This window comes from Artemia franciscana, chromosome 13 (assembly GCF_032884065.1).
Source record: "Artemia franciscana chromosome 13, ASM3288406v1, whole genome shotgun sequence".
NCBI classification, from domain to species: domain Eukaryota; kingdom Metazoa; phylum Arthropoda; class Branchiopoda; order Anostraca; family Artemiidae; genus Artemia; species Artemia franciscana.
The window spans coordinates 29,173,908-29,190,663 of record NC_088875.1 but is presented as its reverse complement, the minus strand read 5'-3'; the positions used below and the strand labels follow the sequence as shown (position 1 = coordinate 29,190,663).

General features: G+C 32.2%; 1 protein-coding gene across 3 annotated transcripts in view; it reads right to left on the bottom strand.

Annotated features, from left to right (window-relative positions):
* Nucleotides 1-16,756, bottom strand: part of LOC136034771 (prickle planar cell polarity protein 3-like) — a 171,333-nt gene that overhangs the window by 15,142 nt on the left and 139,435 nt on the right. For all 3 annotated transcript variants that reach the window (XM_065716180.1, XM_065716178.1, XM_065716179.1), the window contains exon 4: nucleotides 15,010-15,213. In XM_065716180.1, coding sequence (XP_065572252.1) covers nucleotides 15,010-15,213 — 204 coding nt within the window. The remainder of the gene's footprint in view (nucleotides 1-15,009; nucleotides 15,214-16,756) is intronic.

Below are 16,756 nucleotides of genomic sequence, written 5' to 3'. Positions count from 1 at the left end.
GCCGTTATAAGAAATGGGTGATATCTTATCTATTTATTATCAAAATAAAGGATATTTAGCCGCATCTTTTAAAGAACCAAGTATATCAGAGGCGGCAATGGCTACGGTACATTTTTATACCTTTAGCACATGAAAGAAAAAACTTTATATAACTGGTAAGTGTTCATAACAACTACCCAATCGTCCAAGGTTATACAACGAGTCACTGAAGCCAATATTTCTCTCAGTACTTTTTACGGCCACACCGAGAGACACATATGGCTCAAGAATCGCGTTAAAACTATCAGATAAACTTTGCAAGGGAATTAACAATTTTTGTTTGGAGAAGGCGACAAAAGATTTTTTCTGATCCTGAAAAATGAGTAGGCTACACGCAATCTTTTTTTTCTTTTTATTTTTTTAACAAGCAGGCTTTTTGGCTAGTTTATTGATATTCGACATTACCATCCAGAAAGCATTTAAATTTCATTTTTTAAATTTTCTCCAGATTTTAGCGTCGAAGTGCTTGATTGCTCCTTAACTTTCGATGGTACTCAAATAAAGAGTACTCCGAAGTCCGAGGCATAGGTATGTTTTTCACCGCCTGGGCTAAAGTCAGTTTTTGTTCCTCTCCCCTTTAACAACATCAGTAGGTTTATCTTTCAAAATTAAACAAAAAAAACAAGTTTTTTTAAATGAAAGTAAGGAGCGACATTAAAACTTAAAACGAACAGAAATTACTCCGTATATGAAAGGGGCTTTTCGTCCTCAACGCCTAGCTCTTTAAGCTAAAGTTTGACTCTTTCTCTTAACTCGACTTCTTAAAAATTTTAAACACTTTAGCGTAAAGAGCGAGGCGTTGAGGACGAAAAGCCCCTTTCATATACGGAGTAATTTCTGTTCGTTTTAAGTTTTAATGTCGCTCCTTATTTTCATTTAAAAAAAACTTGTTTTTTTTGTTTAATTTCTGGACGTTTTTAAATTAATGCATTTTTTTTATCTTGGCTCTCCGCGCATAAATAATTAAAACGAAATTTGCGTATTATTTTTTTGGACTAAATGGGTTTTTCATAGTTATAATTGGAAGATTTCGAGAAAAAAGGAGCGAGAGAGGAGGCCTAGTTGCCCTCCAATTTTTTGATTACATAAAAAGGCAACTATAACTTTTAATTTTTTACTAACGTTTTCATAAGTAAAAAATATACGTAACTTACGAATTAACTTACGCAGCGAACTTCTATATTCGTATGTTTGATTGCGTATATGAGGGGGCTCACCCCTCGTCTATACCTCGCTCTTTACACTAAAGCTTAAATTTTGTCCCAATTCCTTAAGAATGACCCCTGAATCACAAAGGCCGTAGAATAAATAGTTGAAATTACTAAAAATAATTTAGCGTAAAGAGCGAGGTATTACGAGGAGGTAGACCCCTCATATGCGTAATAATTTCTGTTCGTTTTAAGTATTAATGCTGCTCCTCACTTTCAGTAGAAAAAACTTTTCATATTTATTTTTTCATTGTTTTTTTAAATAATGCTAGAAAATCCTGCGCCCCCCTCCACTGAAAGTCTCTTCCCCCATGAGAAGTTCCTCCATGGAAAGATCCTCCCAAGTAACCCTTCCCCCTCAACTCCCCCCCCCCCCAGCCAAAAAATCCCCCTGAAAACGTCTGTACACTTCCCAGTAACCATTACTATATGTAAACACATGTCAAAGTTCTTAACTTGCAGCCCCTCCCACGGGGACTGCGGGGGAGTAAGTCGTCCCCAAAGACATAGTTTTTAGGTTTTTCGGCTATGGTAAATAAAATGGCTATCTCAGAATTTTGATACGGTGACTTTGGGGAAAAAATGAGCGTGGGAGGGGGCCTAGGTGCCCTCCAATTTTTTTGGTCACTTAAAAAGGGCACTAGAACTTTTAATTGCCGTTAGAATGAGCCCTTTTGCGACATTCTAGGACCACTGAGTCGATACGATCACCCCTGGGGAAAAAAAACAAAACGAAAAAACAAATAAACACGCATCCGTGATTTGTCTTCTGGCAAAAAATGCGAAATTCCACATTTTTGTCGATAAGGGCTTGAAACTTCTACAATAAGGTTCTCTTATACGCTGAATCTGATGGTGTGATTTTCGTTAAGATCGTGTGACATTTAGGGGGTATTTCTCCCTATTTTCTAAAATGAGGCAAATTTTCTCAGGCTCGTAACTTTTGACGGGTAAGACTAATCTTGATGAAATTTATATATTTAAAATCAGCATTAAAATGCGATTCTTTTGCTGTAAGTATTGGCATCAAAATTTTAGAGTTTTGGTTACAAACTAATAACTATCTAGTTCAACATTGTAATAATGGTACATGTTCCATATCAGATATAACTGTCACAATTTTAGAAAATTTAAATAAAGAAGAGAAGAATAATAGACTACGTAAACAGGAGGATTTCTGGATCCATACTCTTGGTACAGCTTATCCTTTTGGGCTAAATGATCGTGTAGCAAAATATGGCGACATGTCTCAGGTTGTTGTTGAATGTATTGATGGTTTTATGGACCATCCTTCTTTTACTTGTCCTACTAAACGTAAAAAACGATCGAGAGGACATAGGAAAAATAATAGAAAAAATGAATTAGATTTACATATGCTTTCTATAGATCTATGCCAGCTACTTGAATCTAGGGGTATGATTTTTGTACTAAAATGTCTAAATAATTAATCCAAGAGGAATTTAATCAAACTTTTCTGGATTGTTAAGAATAATACAGCTCTTGAATATAATTTTAAAGTAATATGTGATTCAATTTGCATTCTAACTAAAACGAAATTTATTTCAAAAAAGAAAAAGTTTGATAAGATTGGTAATAAGGATAACAGATTATATTTACCTATTAATTTTACTTGTAAGCAGATTGAAGATATTAATTTACCAGAAATTTTAAATCAGCGGGATGTGAAACAGGCCCTTCCTAGTAATTTGAATTATAATGATAGTCCAGTTTTAACTTATAAATTTTCAAAAACTATTGGGCAAATTATTTTTAATTATAATTTAATACTTAAAAGATTAGATAGTGATATAAACTGGAAACCGGTTTGTAACTGTAAGCAACTTGGCCCATTTGTAAATCCCACTCACAAACATGTTATAGCAGGGGACTTGTCAATAATAAACCATGATGATCTGCAAATTATAATGAATAAAGGGGCTAATTTCCGTCTTTCTCATCATCTGAAACCATCGAGTGTTCTTGAAAATGATTTTTGGTTTATTTATTGATAAGTGGTGTAAGAAAGAGAATAAAAATAAAGAGAGTTTTCAAAGTTGGAAGAATTTAATTATTAGTAGAATACGAAATAAAATATATTCTAACTTAAAAAATAGTAACACTAAATCATTATTTTATAATGCTAAGATTAAACAAGCAATTGCTAATCTACAGAATGAATTTGTAATTGTGCCAGTGGATAAAGCTAATAATAATTTTGCCATAATTTGTCAGAAGCTGTATTGTGATATCTTAAAAAGGGAGTTATGCACAACTAATGTTTACGAAAAGGTAAATTTAGAGGATGAGAATTTAATTGAAAAGACTGAAGAAATACTTTTTAAAAATTTTAATATTAAAATAAGTGACAATGATAAAAAGTTCCCTTTCCTATATTGGACTGTAAAATTTCATAAGAATCCCCTAAACCACGGTTTATTGCTGGAGCAGCTAAATGTCCAACCCGCATTGCTGCTACTGACCTCTCGTTAATTTTAAAGGAAATTATAAATAAACTTAAAACCTATTGTTCTGGTATTAAAAAGTTTTCGAATTTTAATCCATATTGGAGTATTAATAATTCACTACAGGTGATAGATTCTTTAACAATGGTTTCAGCTAAAAGAATTGAGTCTTTCGATTTTGCGACAATGTATACTAATTTATATAATTTGTTTTATACAATACTTATATAAGATTTGGTGGTGATTTGTACAAGCAAATCGTGGGAATTCCCATGGGGGGGGGAATGCCAGCCCATTTATACCTGACTTGTTTTTAAGTCAACTAGAATATAAATATATGATGGATAAGAATAATCCAAATAATTTAAAACATGTTTTGTCAAATAATAAAAGATATTTAGATGATATTTTGGTCTTAAATTGTAAGGATTTCATTGATATTTCTAAAAATATATATCCATCAGAGCTTACTCTTGAACCTAGTCATGGCGCTGGTCATGAAGATCATTTCTTAGATTTAAATATTAATATTTCTGATAATAATAAATTAAGTTTTAAAATGTATAATAAAACGGATGATTTTGATTTTGAAGTGATTAATTTCCCATTCCCTGAAAGTAATATACACTCAAATATCACATATTCGGCGTTTTTCTCACAGTTACTTCGTTATGCAAGGATTTGTAGTAATTATATTGATTTTAAAAATAGATGTAAAATCTTCAGCCAAAAATTGATATTAAGAGATTTTTCTGCAAATAAATTAACTTGGCAATTTAAAAAATTTAGTTTTCATTATAACGAACTTTTAAATAAATACCAAAAGAATTATCTGGAAATACTTAAGGAAATTTTCGGCTAATTTCGGAGGTTCGCGAAAAGATGATGCAGCGCCATTTATTTTGAATTGTGTTTCTAATAGAGCGGATTTTTTTTTAAAAATAGCCACATGGTAAAGATGAATTCGATAATTGTTTAGTTCATTCAGGTTTTTTGCAATGTGTTAATATTTGTGATTTGGTAAAATTTATCACATTTAGTTTACCTATTGTTGCTAAAAAGAGGAATATATTAAAAGGATAAGTTTGTTTTGGTGTTACTTGGTTGTTCTACATTTGCTGGGAGGGGGGTTTTTCATAGGCATGTATTTTGGGGGTGATACCTGACACGGGGATGCCATGGATATTCTGTGGTAGGCACAACACTTGACTGGGTAGAGAATTTAAATTGCCGAAACCCTATAGGCAAGTGTATTCTCCTGATGAGCCCTTGTGTTGGGTTGTTGCCTCTGAATTATTTGTCTTTATTGTTTCTATTGTTTAGTAAATGACGACTTATACTTATTGACGACATGACTGCCTGTCCATGGATTATTCTTTATGGTTGATTGTGTATGGCTATGCTGTTTGACCTATGTGGTTGTATGGATGAGTAGGGTTAAGGCCTCATTCAAGTGCTGGTCTATATTAATCACTAATTTAGGAAAACAGTTTTCCTTTTCTCCTTCTATCTGTTTTTTTTTTTTTTTTTTTTTTTTTTTTTTTTTTTTTTTTTTTTTTTTTTTTTAATGTCTTTGTGCTGTTGCATTGATAATTTCTCTTTTTGTTATATATATATATATATATATATATATATATATATATATATATATATATATATATATATATATATATATATATATATATATTTATATATATATATATATATATATGGTATATCTATATATCTAAATGGCGGTCAACAAATGTTGCGCCTGGGAACAAGTGTGCCCAATGGTGTCTGTTGGGGGGTAGGAATCTTGCCCCCCCCTGCCCCCAAAATGTGAAAAATAATAAGGCATTAGGTGCTGATAGGGTGGTAAATGAGTTTTTGAAATATGGCGGTTGCAGAGTTAGACATAAGGTACTGAAGATTATGAAAAAGATTTTTGAAAAAGGCAAGTACATTGTGTTTTTAGACAATTTTTTAATTAAACTTATTTACGAGAATTGTGCTAAGAGCGAGTGTATGAACTACAGAGGCATTTGCCCGATTTCCTTAGGAAACATATTACTAAGTACGATGGTATTTATTAGACTAAGCGATGCTGTTGATAAGGCTTTAAAAGAAGAACGGTGTCCAAGGGAGCCGGTAGAAAACTTTCCAGAGGATGGGGGACAGACGCCAAAATAGCAGTGGAGGTTGGGTGACAGTTTAGGTGGTTTAGGACACCAAACTGCGACAGGACAAATCTCATTCCTCAACCGCAGAATTTGTCCTAGCCATCTCATCCATTCTCTCATTATAGGCCTAGAAAGGGGATTGCCCCACATTTTTTGCCCAGTTTACTGTTTGAGATACAGTAAGTCAGTCGGGTACCCAAAACAAAACAATCCGTGGGCTATTTCTCTGGAAAACATCATCGGCAAATCGGCCTCCGTTTCTAGGAGCGGCTGCGCTCCAGAACTGAACTGTCACTGTAGCATCCAATATTCTAATCTTGGTCGTAGATTTATCTTCCTATTCTTCCAAAGTCTTTTCAGCTATGAAAATCATCGAATTACATCCCTTTATAAATGCAATTTCTCAAGAGTCGTCACTTTAATTTTTCGTTTAGATGGAAAATTAAGAAGAATGAAAAAATTTATCGGTAAATTTTCAAAAACTATTGGGCAAATTATTTTTAATTATAATTTAATACTTAAAAGATTAGATAGTGATATAAACTGGAAACCGGTTTGTAACTGTAAGCAACTTGCCCATTTGTAAATCCCACTCACAAACATGTTATAGCAGGGGACTTGTCAATAATAAACCATGATGATCTGCAAATTATAATGAATAAAGGGGCTAATTTCCGTCTTTCTCATCATCTGAAACCATCGAGTGTTCTTGGAAAATGATTTTTGGTTTATTTATTGATAAGTGGTGTAAGAAAGAGAATAAAAATAAAGAGAGTTTTCAAAGTTGGAAGAATTTAATTATTAGTAGAATACGAAATAAAATATATTCTAACTTAAAAAATAGTAACACTAAATCATTATTTTATAATGCTAAGATTAAACAAGCAATTGCTAATCTACAGAATGAATTTGTAATTGTGCCAGTGGATAAAGCTAATAATAATTTTGCCATAATTTGTCAGAAGCTGTATTGTGATATCTTAAAAAGGGAGTTATGCACAACTAATGTTTACGAAAAGGTAAATTTAGAGGATGAGAATTTAATTGAAAAGACTGAAGAAATACTTTTTAAAAATTTTAATATTAAAATAAATGACAATGATAAAAAGTTCCCTTTCCTATATTGGACTGTAAAATTTCATAAGAATCCCCTAAACCACGGTTTATTGCTGGAGCAGCTAAATGTCCAACCCGCATTGCTGCTACTGACCTCTCGTTAATTTTAAAGGAAATTATAAATAAACTTAAAACCTATTGTTCTGGTATTAAAAAGTTTTCGAATTTTAATCCATATTGGAGTATTAATAATTCACTACAGGTGATAGATTCTTTAACAATGGTTTCAGCTAAAAGAATTGAGTCTTTCGATTTTGCGACAATGTATACTAATTTATATAATTTGTTTTATACAATACTTATATAAGATTTGGTGGTGATTTGTACAAGCAAATCGTGGGAATTCCCATGGGGGGGGGAATGCCAGCCCATTTATACCTGACTTGTTTTTAAGTCAACTAGAATATAAATATATGATGGATAAGAATAATCCAAATAATTTAAAACATGTTTTGTCAAATAATAAAAGATATTTAGATGATATTTTGGTCTTAAATTGTAAGGATTTCATTGATATTTCTAAAAATATATATCCATCAGAGCTTACTCTTGAACCTAGTCATGGCGCTGGTCATGAAGATCATTTCTTAGATTTAAATATTAATATTTCTGATAATAATAAATTAAGTTTTAAAATGTATAATAAAACGGATGATTTTGATTTTGAAGTGATTAATTTCCCATTCCCTGAAAGTAATATACACTCAAATATCACATATTCGGCGTTTTTCTCACAGTTACTTCGTTATGCAAGGATTTGTAGTAATTATATTGATTTTAAAAATAGATGTAAAATCTTCAGCCAAAAATTGATATTAAGAGATTTTTCTGCAAATAAATTAACTTGGCAATTTAAAAAATTTAGTTTTCATTATAACGAACTTTTAAATAAATACCAAAAGAATTATCTGGAAATACTTAAGGAAATTTTCGGCTAATTTCGGAGGTTCGCGAAAAGATGATGCAGCGCCATTTATTTTGAATTGTGTTTCTAATAGAGCGGATTTTTTTTTAAAAATAGCCACATGGTAAAGATGAATTCGATAATTGTTTAGTTCATTCAGGTTTTTTGCAATGTGTTAATATTTGTGATTTGGTAAAATTTATCACATTTAGTTTACCTATTGTTGCTAAAAAGAGGAATATATTAAAAGGATAAGTTTGTTTTGGTGTTACTTGGTTGTTCTACATTTGCTGGGAGGGGGGTTTTTCATAGGCATGTATTTTGGGGGTGATACCTGACACGGGGATGCCATGGATATTCTGTGGTAGGCACATCACTTGACTGGGTAGAGAATTTAAATTGCCGAAACCCTATAGGCAAGTGTATTCTCCTGATGAGCCCTTGTGTTGGGTTGTTGCCTCTGAATTATTTGTCTTTATTGTTTCTATTGTTTAGTAAATGACGACTTATACTTATTGACGACATGACTGCCTGTCCATGGATTATTCTTTATGGTTGATTGTGTATGGCTATGCTGTTTGACCTATGTGGTTGTATGGATGAGTAGGGTTAAGGCCTCATTCAAGTGCTGGTCTATATTAATCACTAATTTAGGAAAACAGTTTTCCTTTTCTCCTTCTATCTGTTTTTTTTTTTTTTTTTTTTTTTTTTTTTTTTTTTTTTTTTTTTTTTTTTTTTTTTTTTTTTTTTTTTTTTTTTTTTAATGTCTTTGTGCTGTTGCATTGATAATTTCTCTTTTTGTTATATATATATATATATATATATATATATATATATATATATATATATATATATATATATATATATATATATATATATATATATATATGGTATATCTATATATCTAAATGGCGGTCAACAAATGTTGCGCCTGGGAACAAGTGTGCCCAATGGTGTCTGTTGGGGGGTAGGAATCTTGCCCCCCCCTGCCCCCAAAATGTGAAAAATAATAAGGCATTAGGTGCTGATAGGGTGGTAAATGAGTTTTTGAAATATGGCGGTTGCAGAGTTAGACAGAAGGTACTGAAGATTATGAAAAAGATTTTTGAAAAAAGGCAAGTACATTGTGTTTTTAGACAATTTTTTAATTAAACTTATTTACGAGAATTGTGCTAAGAGCGAGTGTATGAACTACAGAGGCATTTGCCCGATTTCCTTAGGAAACATATTACTAAGTACGATGGTATTTATTAGACTAAGCGATGCTGTTGATAAGGCTTTAAAAGAAGAACGGTGTCCAAGGGAGCCGGTAGAAAACTTTCCAGAGGATGGGGGGACAGACGCCAAAATAGCAGTGGAGGTTGGGTGACAGTTTAGGTGGTTTAGGACACCAAACTGCGACAGGACAAATCTCATTCCTCAACCGCAGAATTTGTCCTAGCCATCTCATCCATTCTCTCATTATAGGCCTAGAAAGGGGATTGCCCCACATTTTTTGCCCAGTTTACTGTTTGAGATACAGTAAGTCAGTCGGGTACCCAAAACAAAACAATCCGTGGGCTATTTCTCTGGAAAACATCCGGCAAATCGGCCTCCGTTTCTAGGAGCGGCTGCGCTCCAGAACTGAACTGTCACTGTAGCATCCAATATTCTAATCTTGGTCGTAGATTTATCTTCCTATTCTTCCAAAGTCTTTTCAGCTATGAAAATCATCGAATTACATCCCTTTATAAATGCAATTTCTCAAGAGTCGTCACTTTAATTTTTCGTTTAGATGGAAAATTAAGAAGAATGAAGAAATTTATCGGTAGACCACAAAAAAGCCCTATGTGTAAACTATTATTATAGAGTTTCGCCCTTTCTTGCCTTTTTGAGTTATAAGGAGAAATGTGCCCCTACCCCAAATTGCGTCCCAGCGTTATAGGATGTTTGAGAATCAACGATGTATATGTCCAAATCAAAATTAACCATTAATTTCGTTCCCTTTAATTTGGGTAAACTCTTTCATTGCTGCAAATCAAAGTTTTCAAAGTGAGGTGAGACAATTACTACACATAAAATTCAACGAATTCGTGAGTAGCTAGAATTATTTGCGTCAGTAATTTGGAGGATAACTACAGGCTAATATAGTAACGAAGAACAAGCGGTCAATATCCTTGAAAATGAGTCTTTTATAATTGGCTTAAATAGAAGAAGAAGAAAAGAGCTTTTTATGGGCAGTTAAAAAAAAATATAAGATGAGTCATCAAGGCAGTTACTTATTAACTAGTTAGAGCACGAGCATGAGGAATATACGACTAAAACTGTATATTGTTTTTAAATAATAAATAATTACGAAGACCACACTGCCTTTCCATAATACAAATACAGAAGAGAGAATAATAAGGACTTTTTTCCCAAGACAGTGAACGAACAAAACCTATTTGAATATTTTGGCCCTATACCTAAGGGCCGTCTTCAGCAAAGGAAATAATAAACAATAAGACACTTACAATTAAAGTTCTCGGATAAAAATCCATTTTTTCAAAATGGCCGAAGTATTCAAATAGATTTTGTTCGTTCATTGTCTTGAGAAAAAAATTTCTCATTATTCTCTCTTCTGTATTTGTATATTGTTTTTTCTTAATGAGAAGCTACACACGGAAAAATATTAGTAAATTTTAGTTGTAGAAACCTCAATCCTCTGTACCTCATTCAGGTTAATCTACAAGATAAATCAGATAAGTCATTCAACGCTAATTTCTTTTTCGCTAAACGACCTTTCATTTTTCAGAATTATTAAAAGTGCTTAAAATATTGTTGTATTTATTAATTTATTGTTATTCCATATTTTAATATATTGTCGAGTTCTTCATTTACGTGATAAGCATAGCATTGTTTGTAGCCATGGTCCTGTGGCTTTTTTGGCAGTAAATATCATCCCATGTATCTAAGATCATAAATGCATTATCAGATTATCATTCAAAGTCCGGAAAGATTTTTTACTAAAACGTAAACGGCATTTCAGTAAACTTCAATTGTGTGTAACCTTTATAGAATCCATTTCCACCATTACCAGCAGCTGCAACCAAGACCATGGTGGCAGTCCGAACCAAGACCATGGTGGCAGTCCAAACCCAAAATAGTATAGATACTGCTGAAACAGTTGAAATCAAATATTTTATATTGTCCTAAGGAAAATAGCATCCGTTTTTTATTTTTTACAGTTAAATGAGTAATCGCTGTTAAAAAGTTTTCCTATTTCTCAAGAAAATAAAAAATTTTGAAAAAGTGTCCGATGTATTAAGGGAGTCATGAAAAATTTATGTTTGCACTACTGAAAAAACCTCTTCGCTACCGTACTCTGAAAGAGTAAGTGCTAAAAACGGAAAATTCGGAAGAAGATTATACATTCTAATTCTGCAAATATTTACACTAACATCATATCCTTTATTGTTTTTGTTTTTGACTTACTAGTTGTCCTGAATGTTTCAGCTGGCGTGCACGAATGCCATCTGTTTTTATCTATAATTATCCATTAGTCCCAAATGAAAAAAAAAGCGAAACTGTGCAATTTCACATAAAAATGGCGCTGAAAAACATGAGCTTTAAAAGGCCGGGACTAAATTGGTAACGCTCAAAGGATCTTAAAACAATTTAAATTGTCAGAGATTAAATCTGTTTTACTAATCTCATTCATATTTATCTCATAAGAGCATATTAGTTTTTAGTTATTGGCAGTTCATTCGTTGTTCTTTTGAAAACCGCAAGAAAAAGCTCAAAATGTTTAATTTGAGACTGTTATATTTAAAAGCATAGAGTTTAGCTTAAACACGAAAGAGGATCTATGAAAGTCCAAGAATTCCTAATGTGATATATCAGCGGAATCCAAAGATATCTGGGGCGTAGTCAGGATTCCGTTTGGGAAGCGATTCAATTCGTCTCGAAAGAAGAGTGTTCAAATAAGAGAAATATCTTTGAAGCTAAAATACAATCAAATATTTCATAATCATATTGTCAAAATTAAAAATTTCAATTACATATTGTCAAAATCTTAATAAAAGGCTGATACTGAGGTTTTTTGTGTCTTTTTCTACTCCTACTGAAACACAAGCAGACAATTTTGTCAAAAGCATGAGCTGACAAAAATAGATCCAAATTCTTTGTTGTAAGCATAGCCCTACTCTTGCCAGGGACGCCAGTCCGTGAAATGTAGGGGGACAGGAAGACATTTTTACATGTAGATGAAAAAAAATGTATTTTTCGAACTCTGGGGTGATCATTTCGTTGTTTTTTCCGATTTTTTAAAACGAAAATATAAAAACAATGGTAATGTTCAGAATTTAGGAAAGGACGAAAAATATAGGAAGAAATATCCCCCTATCCTTTTTCTTTTTATTGGTGCCCCTAAGTCTTTCTGTCAGTAGAAATAAAACTACAGAAATAAAAACCAATAAACTTTAGCTGTGACTGACAGCTAAGACACTTAAGATTTTACTTAGTTTTTAAGGTTTAAAGGGAGTGTGCTCCCACGGTCCTTCTGGCTAAGCCATGAACACTAACTTGAATAATTAATTTTCGAATCAAATCAAAGTAGTCGTATTTTGAGCATGCGAATACGTCAAGTGTGAAATTTTGCAACAACTTTTTTTCAATCTTTACAAGGAGATATGAATTCAAGGATGGGAAACTTGACTTCACTAGATAGCCTAGTACTGTTATTTTAGCATCCAAATAATAAAGAAGTAACTAAATCGTGCTATTTCATTGTTGCGCACATACAAAAATCGGGCACAAAAAAAAACTTAGCTTTGCCGCTAAAGTTGATGTCTTTAATCTTGAAGTTGGGACATAAACAACGGACTTGTTTCTCACTTTTAATAGCATATCCCTTTGAGCGGTAATTTTAGACACCATTATGATTTATCTCGTTCACTTGTTGAAAGGTAATAACTTTTTCAAAAAGAAACTGACAAGGACCTTGAACATTAGAATTCAGGGCAGGGAGTTTTGTAAAAGGTTGTATCTTTCGCATGGAACTATATTAAATTCACATAATTATGAGCAATTTCCATTCAATTTAGCGGTTGGCCTTTTGTGTATTTTTTTCAGAATGATTTACAAGATTTCATTATACTGTTTCAGCATGTTTTCATGGGAATTTTCTCCCTTGTTATAGATAGATTGAAGACATAAGCTTATTCAAAGCCAAAGGGCAAATACAAAAAAAAAAAACAAATACAAGTACAAAATCTGAAAACAAAATAAAATGCATTCCGAATTCAAGTACCAAACAAAACTAGTGGATACTTTTCTCTGAATTAAGAGGATTCGATACTTTAAACATCAATTTGTGAGCCTCAGCGTCGGCTGACTGTCTCAAAGGCAAAGTATCCATTAGCGAATTCTCCCTAGAGGCTGATTATCATTGAAACCTACTGCAAATTTGTAACTGATTATTAAATTTGATTGAAAAGAGAATGAAATTCTATCGGCAAAGTTTTAAATCAAAGTGGATTACACCACAGAAAATTCTTTTTATTGACAGGTTTTATTGACAATTACCAATTGCTTATTTACGCTGAAAATTCTAGATTTCAAGGCATCCGGAAGCCGGACATTTATATCCCCTAAAAAAAATTCCCTTGAAGACTGTTGCTACTAATTCATGCATAGACAATGGCACGGATAGTCATTAATGTTACCACATACTGAAAAAGTATATACGTCTACTCCCTTTTTCTTATGTGATTTTGCTTCTTATGAATTGGTAAGCAGCTTGTACAGAACTCTATGCGGAACTCTTCCTTAGAGATTTTTTCATAAGAAATTAAAAGAAACATTCAACCCAAAATAAAATAAAAAACTTTTAAGCAATTGCTTAAAAGGGCAGCAAGGAAAATAATAGTAAACACTATGCTTTGAATAAGGATAAATAAAATATGAAATGTCTAGTGAATTCTGAGAAAGCACTAGATGATGTGTGAGCTAAAAGTAGATTAGTGCTGATCGCCAAAATCTTTTGGTATCTGAACAAACAAAATCTGGTTCCATAAAACTCTGTCCAGCTCGCCTGCAATATTTTCTTTACTCATACAATCTTACTCAAAACTTTTTTAGTGCACATAACTCATCTACTGACCTGCAGCAGGAAAATCTACATGTATTAGTGGATTGATATCTTCTTGGCAACACGGAACCCGAGATTAAATCAGAGCTATCGCATTGCCAGCGTAAGGACCTTTAAGAAATATCGTTCATCCACAGAGAGAGAGATAGAGAGAGAGAGAGAGAGAGAGAGAGAGAGAGAGAGAGAGAGAGAGAGAGAGAGAGAGAGAGAGAGAGAGAGAGAGAGAGGAGGGAGGAGAAATACATTGGTACTTTCTTCAGGCTCTTCCAATGGATAATTCCTCCCATGCCTGCAAGCATACTTGGATGCGTATACTTGTATACGAGATCGAAAACGCAATAAAGTTATACTTTGATTTTTGCCGCTCTAATGCTGCATGATACTTATTGAAAATGAAAGGTACAAAAACTAAAATTCGTGTGAAAAAAGTGATAGTTGTACGCAAAATCTGTGTTGCCACAAGTATGTCATTGTCGTTTTAAAACCAAAACCCAACACAAAAAAAGTGCTAAATGGTATCAATGGAAAATTAATTTGTATCGTGGTTATAGGATTTTGAAAGATTATTTAAAGTGACCAATAATTTCTGGCCAATATTTCGATGTGAAACTATGCTGGCAAACGCTATAACTTTTGATCCTTAAACCTCCGAACTCATTTACCTTTTTTTTTCAGAGAAATTATGCGTCAAAACTTCAATAGTTTCTATGGGAAGGAATTTTATTTAATTGTCTCGTATTCACTTGCAATGGAGGTTAAATATGATAAACAAAAACTGAAAACATAGTCAAATTAACTTTAAACTTTCTAACTTTAAAAAGAAAGATAAATTCAAGAAAAATAAGAAGGTTCAGAGACTTTCCTGTAGTACAGTGAAAAACTGCAGCTATTATTTTTGCTAGAAATTTTCCTGAAGAAAACTTTCTCTGCTAGTTTGTCCGAAAATAGGAATTAAATGAAGAAATGAAAGCTAGATAATGAGGGTTATAACTACAAATTTTACACTCACTTCATCGCAAGAGGAGCACCTTGGCTTCAAAGTTTCCGCATGATGTCGACCACAGTAGAGCCTTCCATCTTTCCAGAAATAAATCAGGTCAACTACTAGCTCTTTACAAGTATGACAAGAAAAACAGGCTGGATGCCACATGGCTTCAGGACCAGCACGACTTGCAAGCACTGCCATATCACCACCGATTATTTTTTCTGAGCACTGAAAACAAAAAATAAATAAATATAAACACGAAAACGACAAAGAAAGCAGAAAAAAAAATCAGGTTTGAGGGGGGACAGAGGTTTGAAAATCTTTTTGTGTAAGCATAGTGTCAAAATTTAAAACTTATGTGAGGGGAAAGGAGTGAATAGAACACTTAAATAAAATCCAAACAAGATTATTCATAATAGCATGGCAATATGAACACGACCACCTTCAGGGAAATGCCATTGGGCTATTAACTAATAGAAGCCAAGAATGTGGTACTGTTGTGAATTAAATTAAGTGAATAAATGATAGCACACCAAGTGACGCCCGCCACTTCTTGCAGAAGTGTGCCATGTACGGCAAAAAAGGCGCCGCGTGGCTGAAATGTGCCACATGTGAGGAAACAAGTGGTATTTATAGATGTATATCAGGTCGCTGAGATTCGGTAGCGACCTTCACCGAGAATTAAAAGGTGCCATCACCTTCGACACCTCGCTAAGCACCATAGGGTATAACTCTATGGGTAAAACATACAAATTTTTATTTATGGAGTCGAGTCCGTCCCTTCTTCGCAAAGCAAAGCTTTTTGCATGCAAATAATGATATATATATATATATATATATATATATATATATATATATATATATATATCTATATATATAAAAATAAGTTGTCTGTGTGTGGATCTGTGGATCAGGTGACGTCATGTTTGTCCGCATATGACGTCTGAATTATTTCACACTAATACAAAAGAAGAAAAAAACTAAAAAAGGTAAAAACTACAAAAAAAACTAAAAAGAAAAAAAACTAAAAAAGCTAAAAAACTAAAAAAAACTAAAAAAAAGGTAAAAATCTAATAACTAAAAAAAAACTGAAAAAAAATAAAAAAAAGGCAAAAACTACAAAAAAAATAAAACTAATAAAAAAACTAAAAAAGCTAAAAAACTAAAAAAACTAAAAAAAACTAAAAAAAGGTAAAAAACTAAAAAAAATCTAAAAACTAAAAAAGAAAAAAACTAAAAAAAAGGAAAAAACTGAAAAATAAAAGAGAAAAAGAAAACTAAAAAAATATGAATAAATATATATAAAAATAAGTTGTTTGTGGGTTATGTCTGTCTGTCTGTCTGTCGAGTGACGTCGTGTTTGTCCGCATATGACGTCTGAATTATTTCACACTAATACAAAAGAAGAAAAAAAACTAAAAAAGGTAAAAACTACAAAAAAAACTAAAAAGAAAAAAAACTAAAAAAGCTAAAAAACTAAAAAAAACTAAAAAAGGTAAAAAACTAAAAACTAAAAATAACTAAAAAAACTAAAAAAAGGCAAAAACTAAAAAAAAAACTAAAATCTAATAAAAAAACTAAAAAAGCTAAAAAACTAAAAAAACTAAAAAAACTAAAAAAAAGGTAAAAAACAAAAAAAACTAAAAACTAAAAAAGAAAAAACTAAAAAAAAGGAAAAAACTGAAAAATAAGAGAAAAAGAAAACTAAAAAAATATTAATAAATATAAAAAAAAATCTAAATAAACTAAAAAAGAAAAAAAAGAAAAAAGG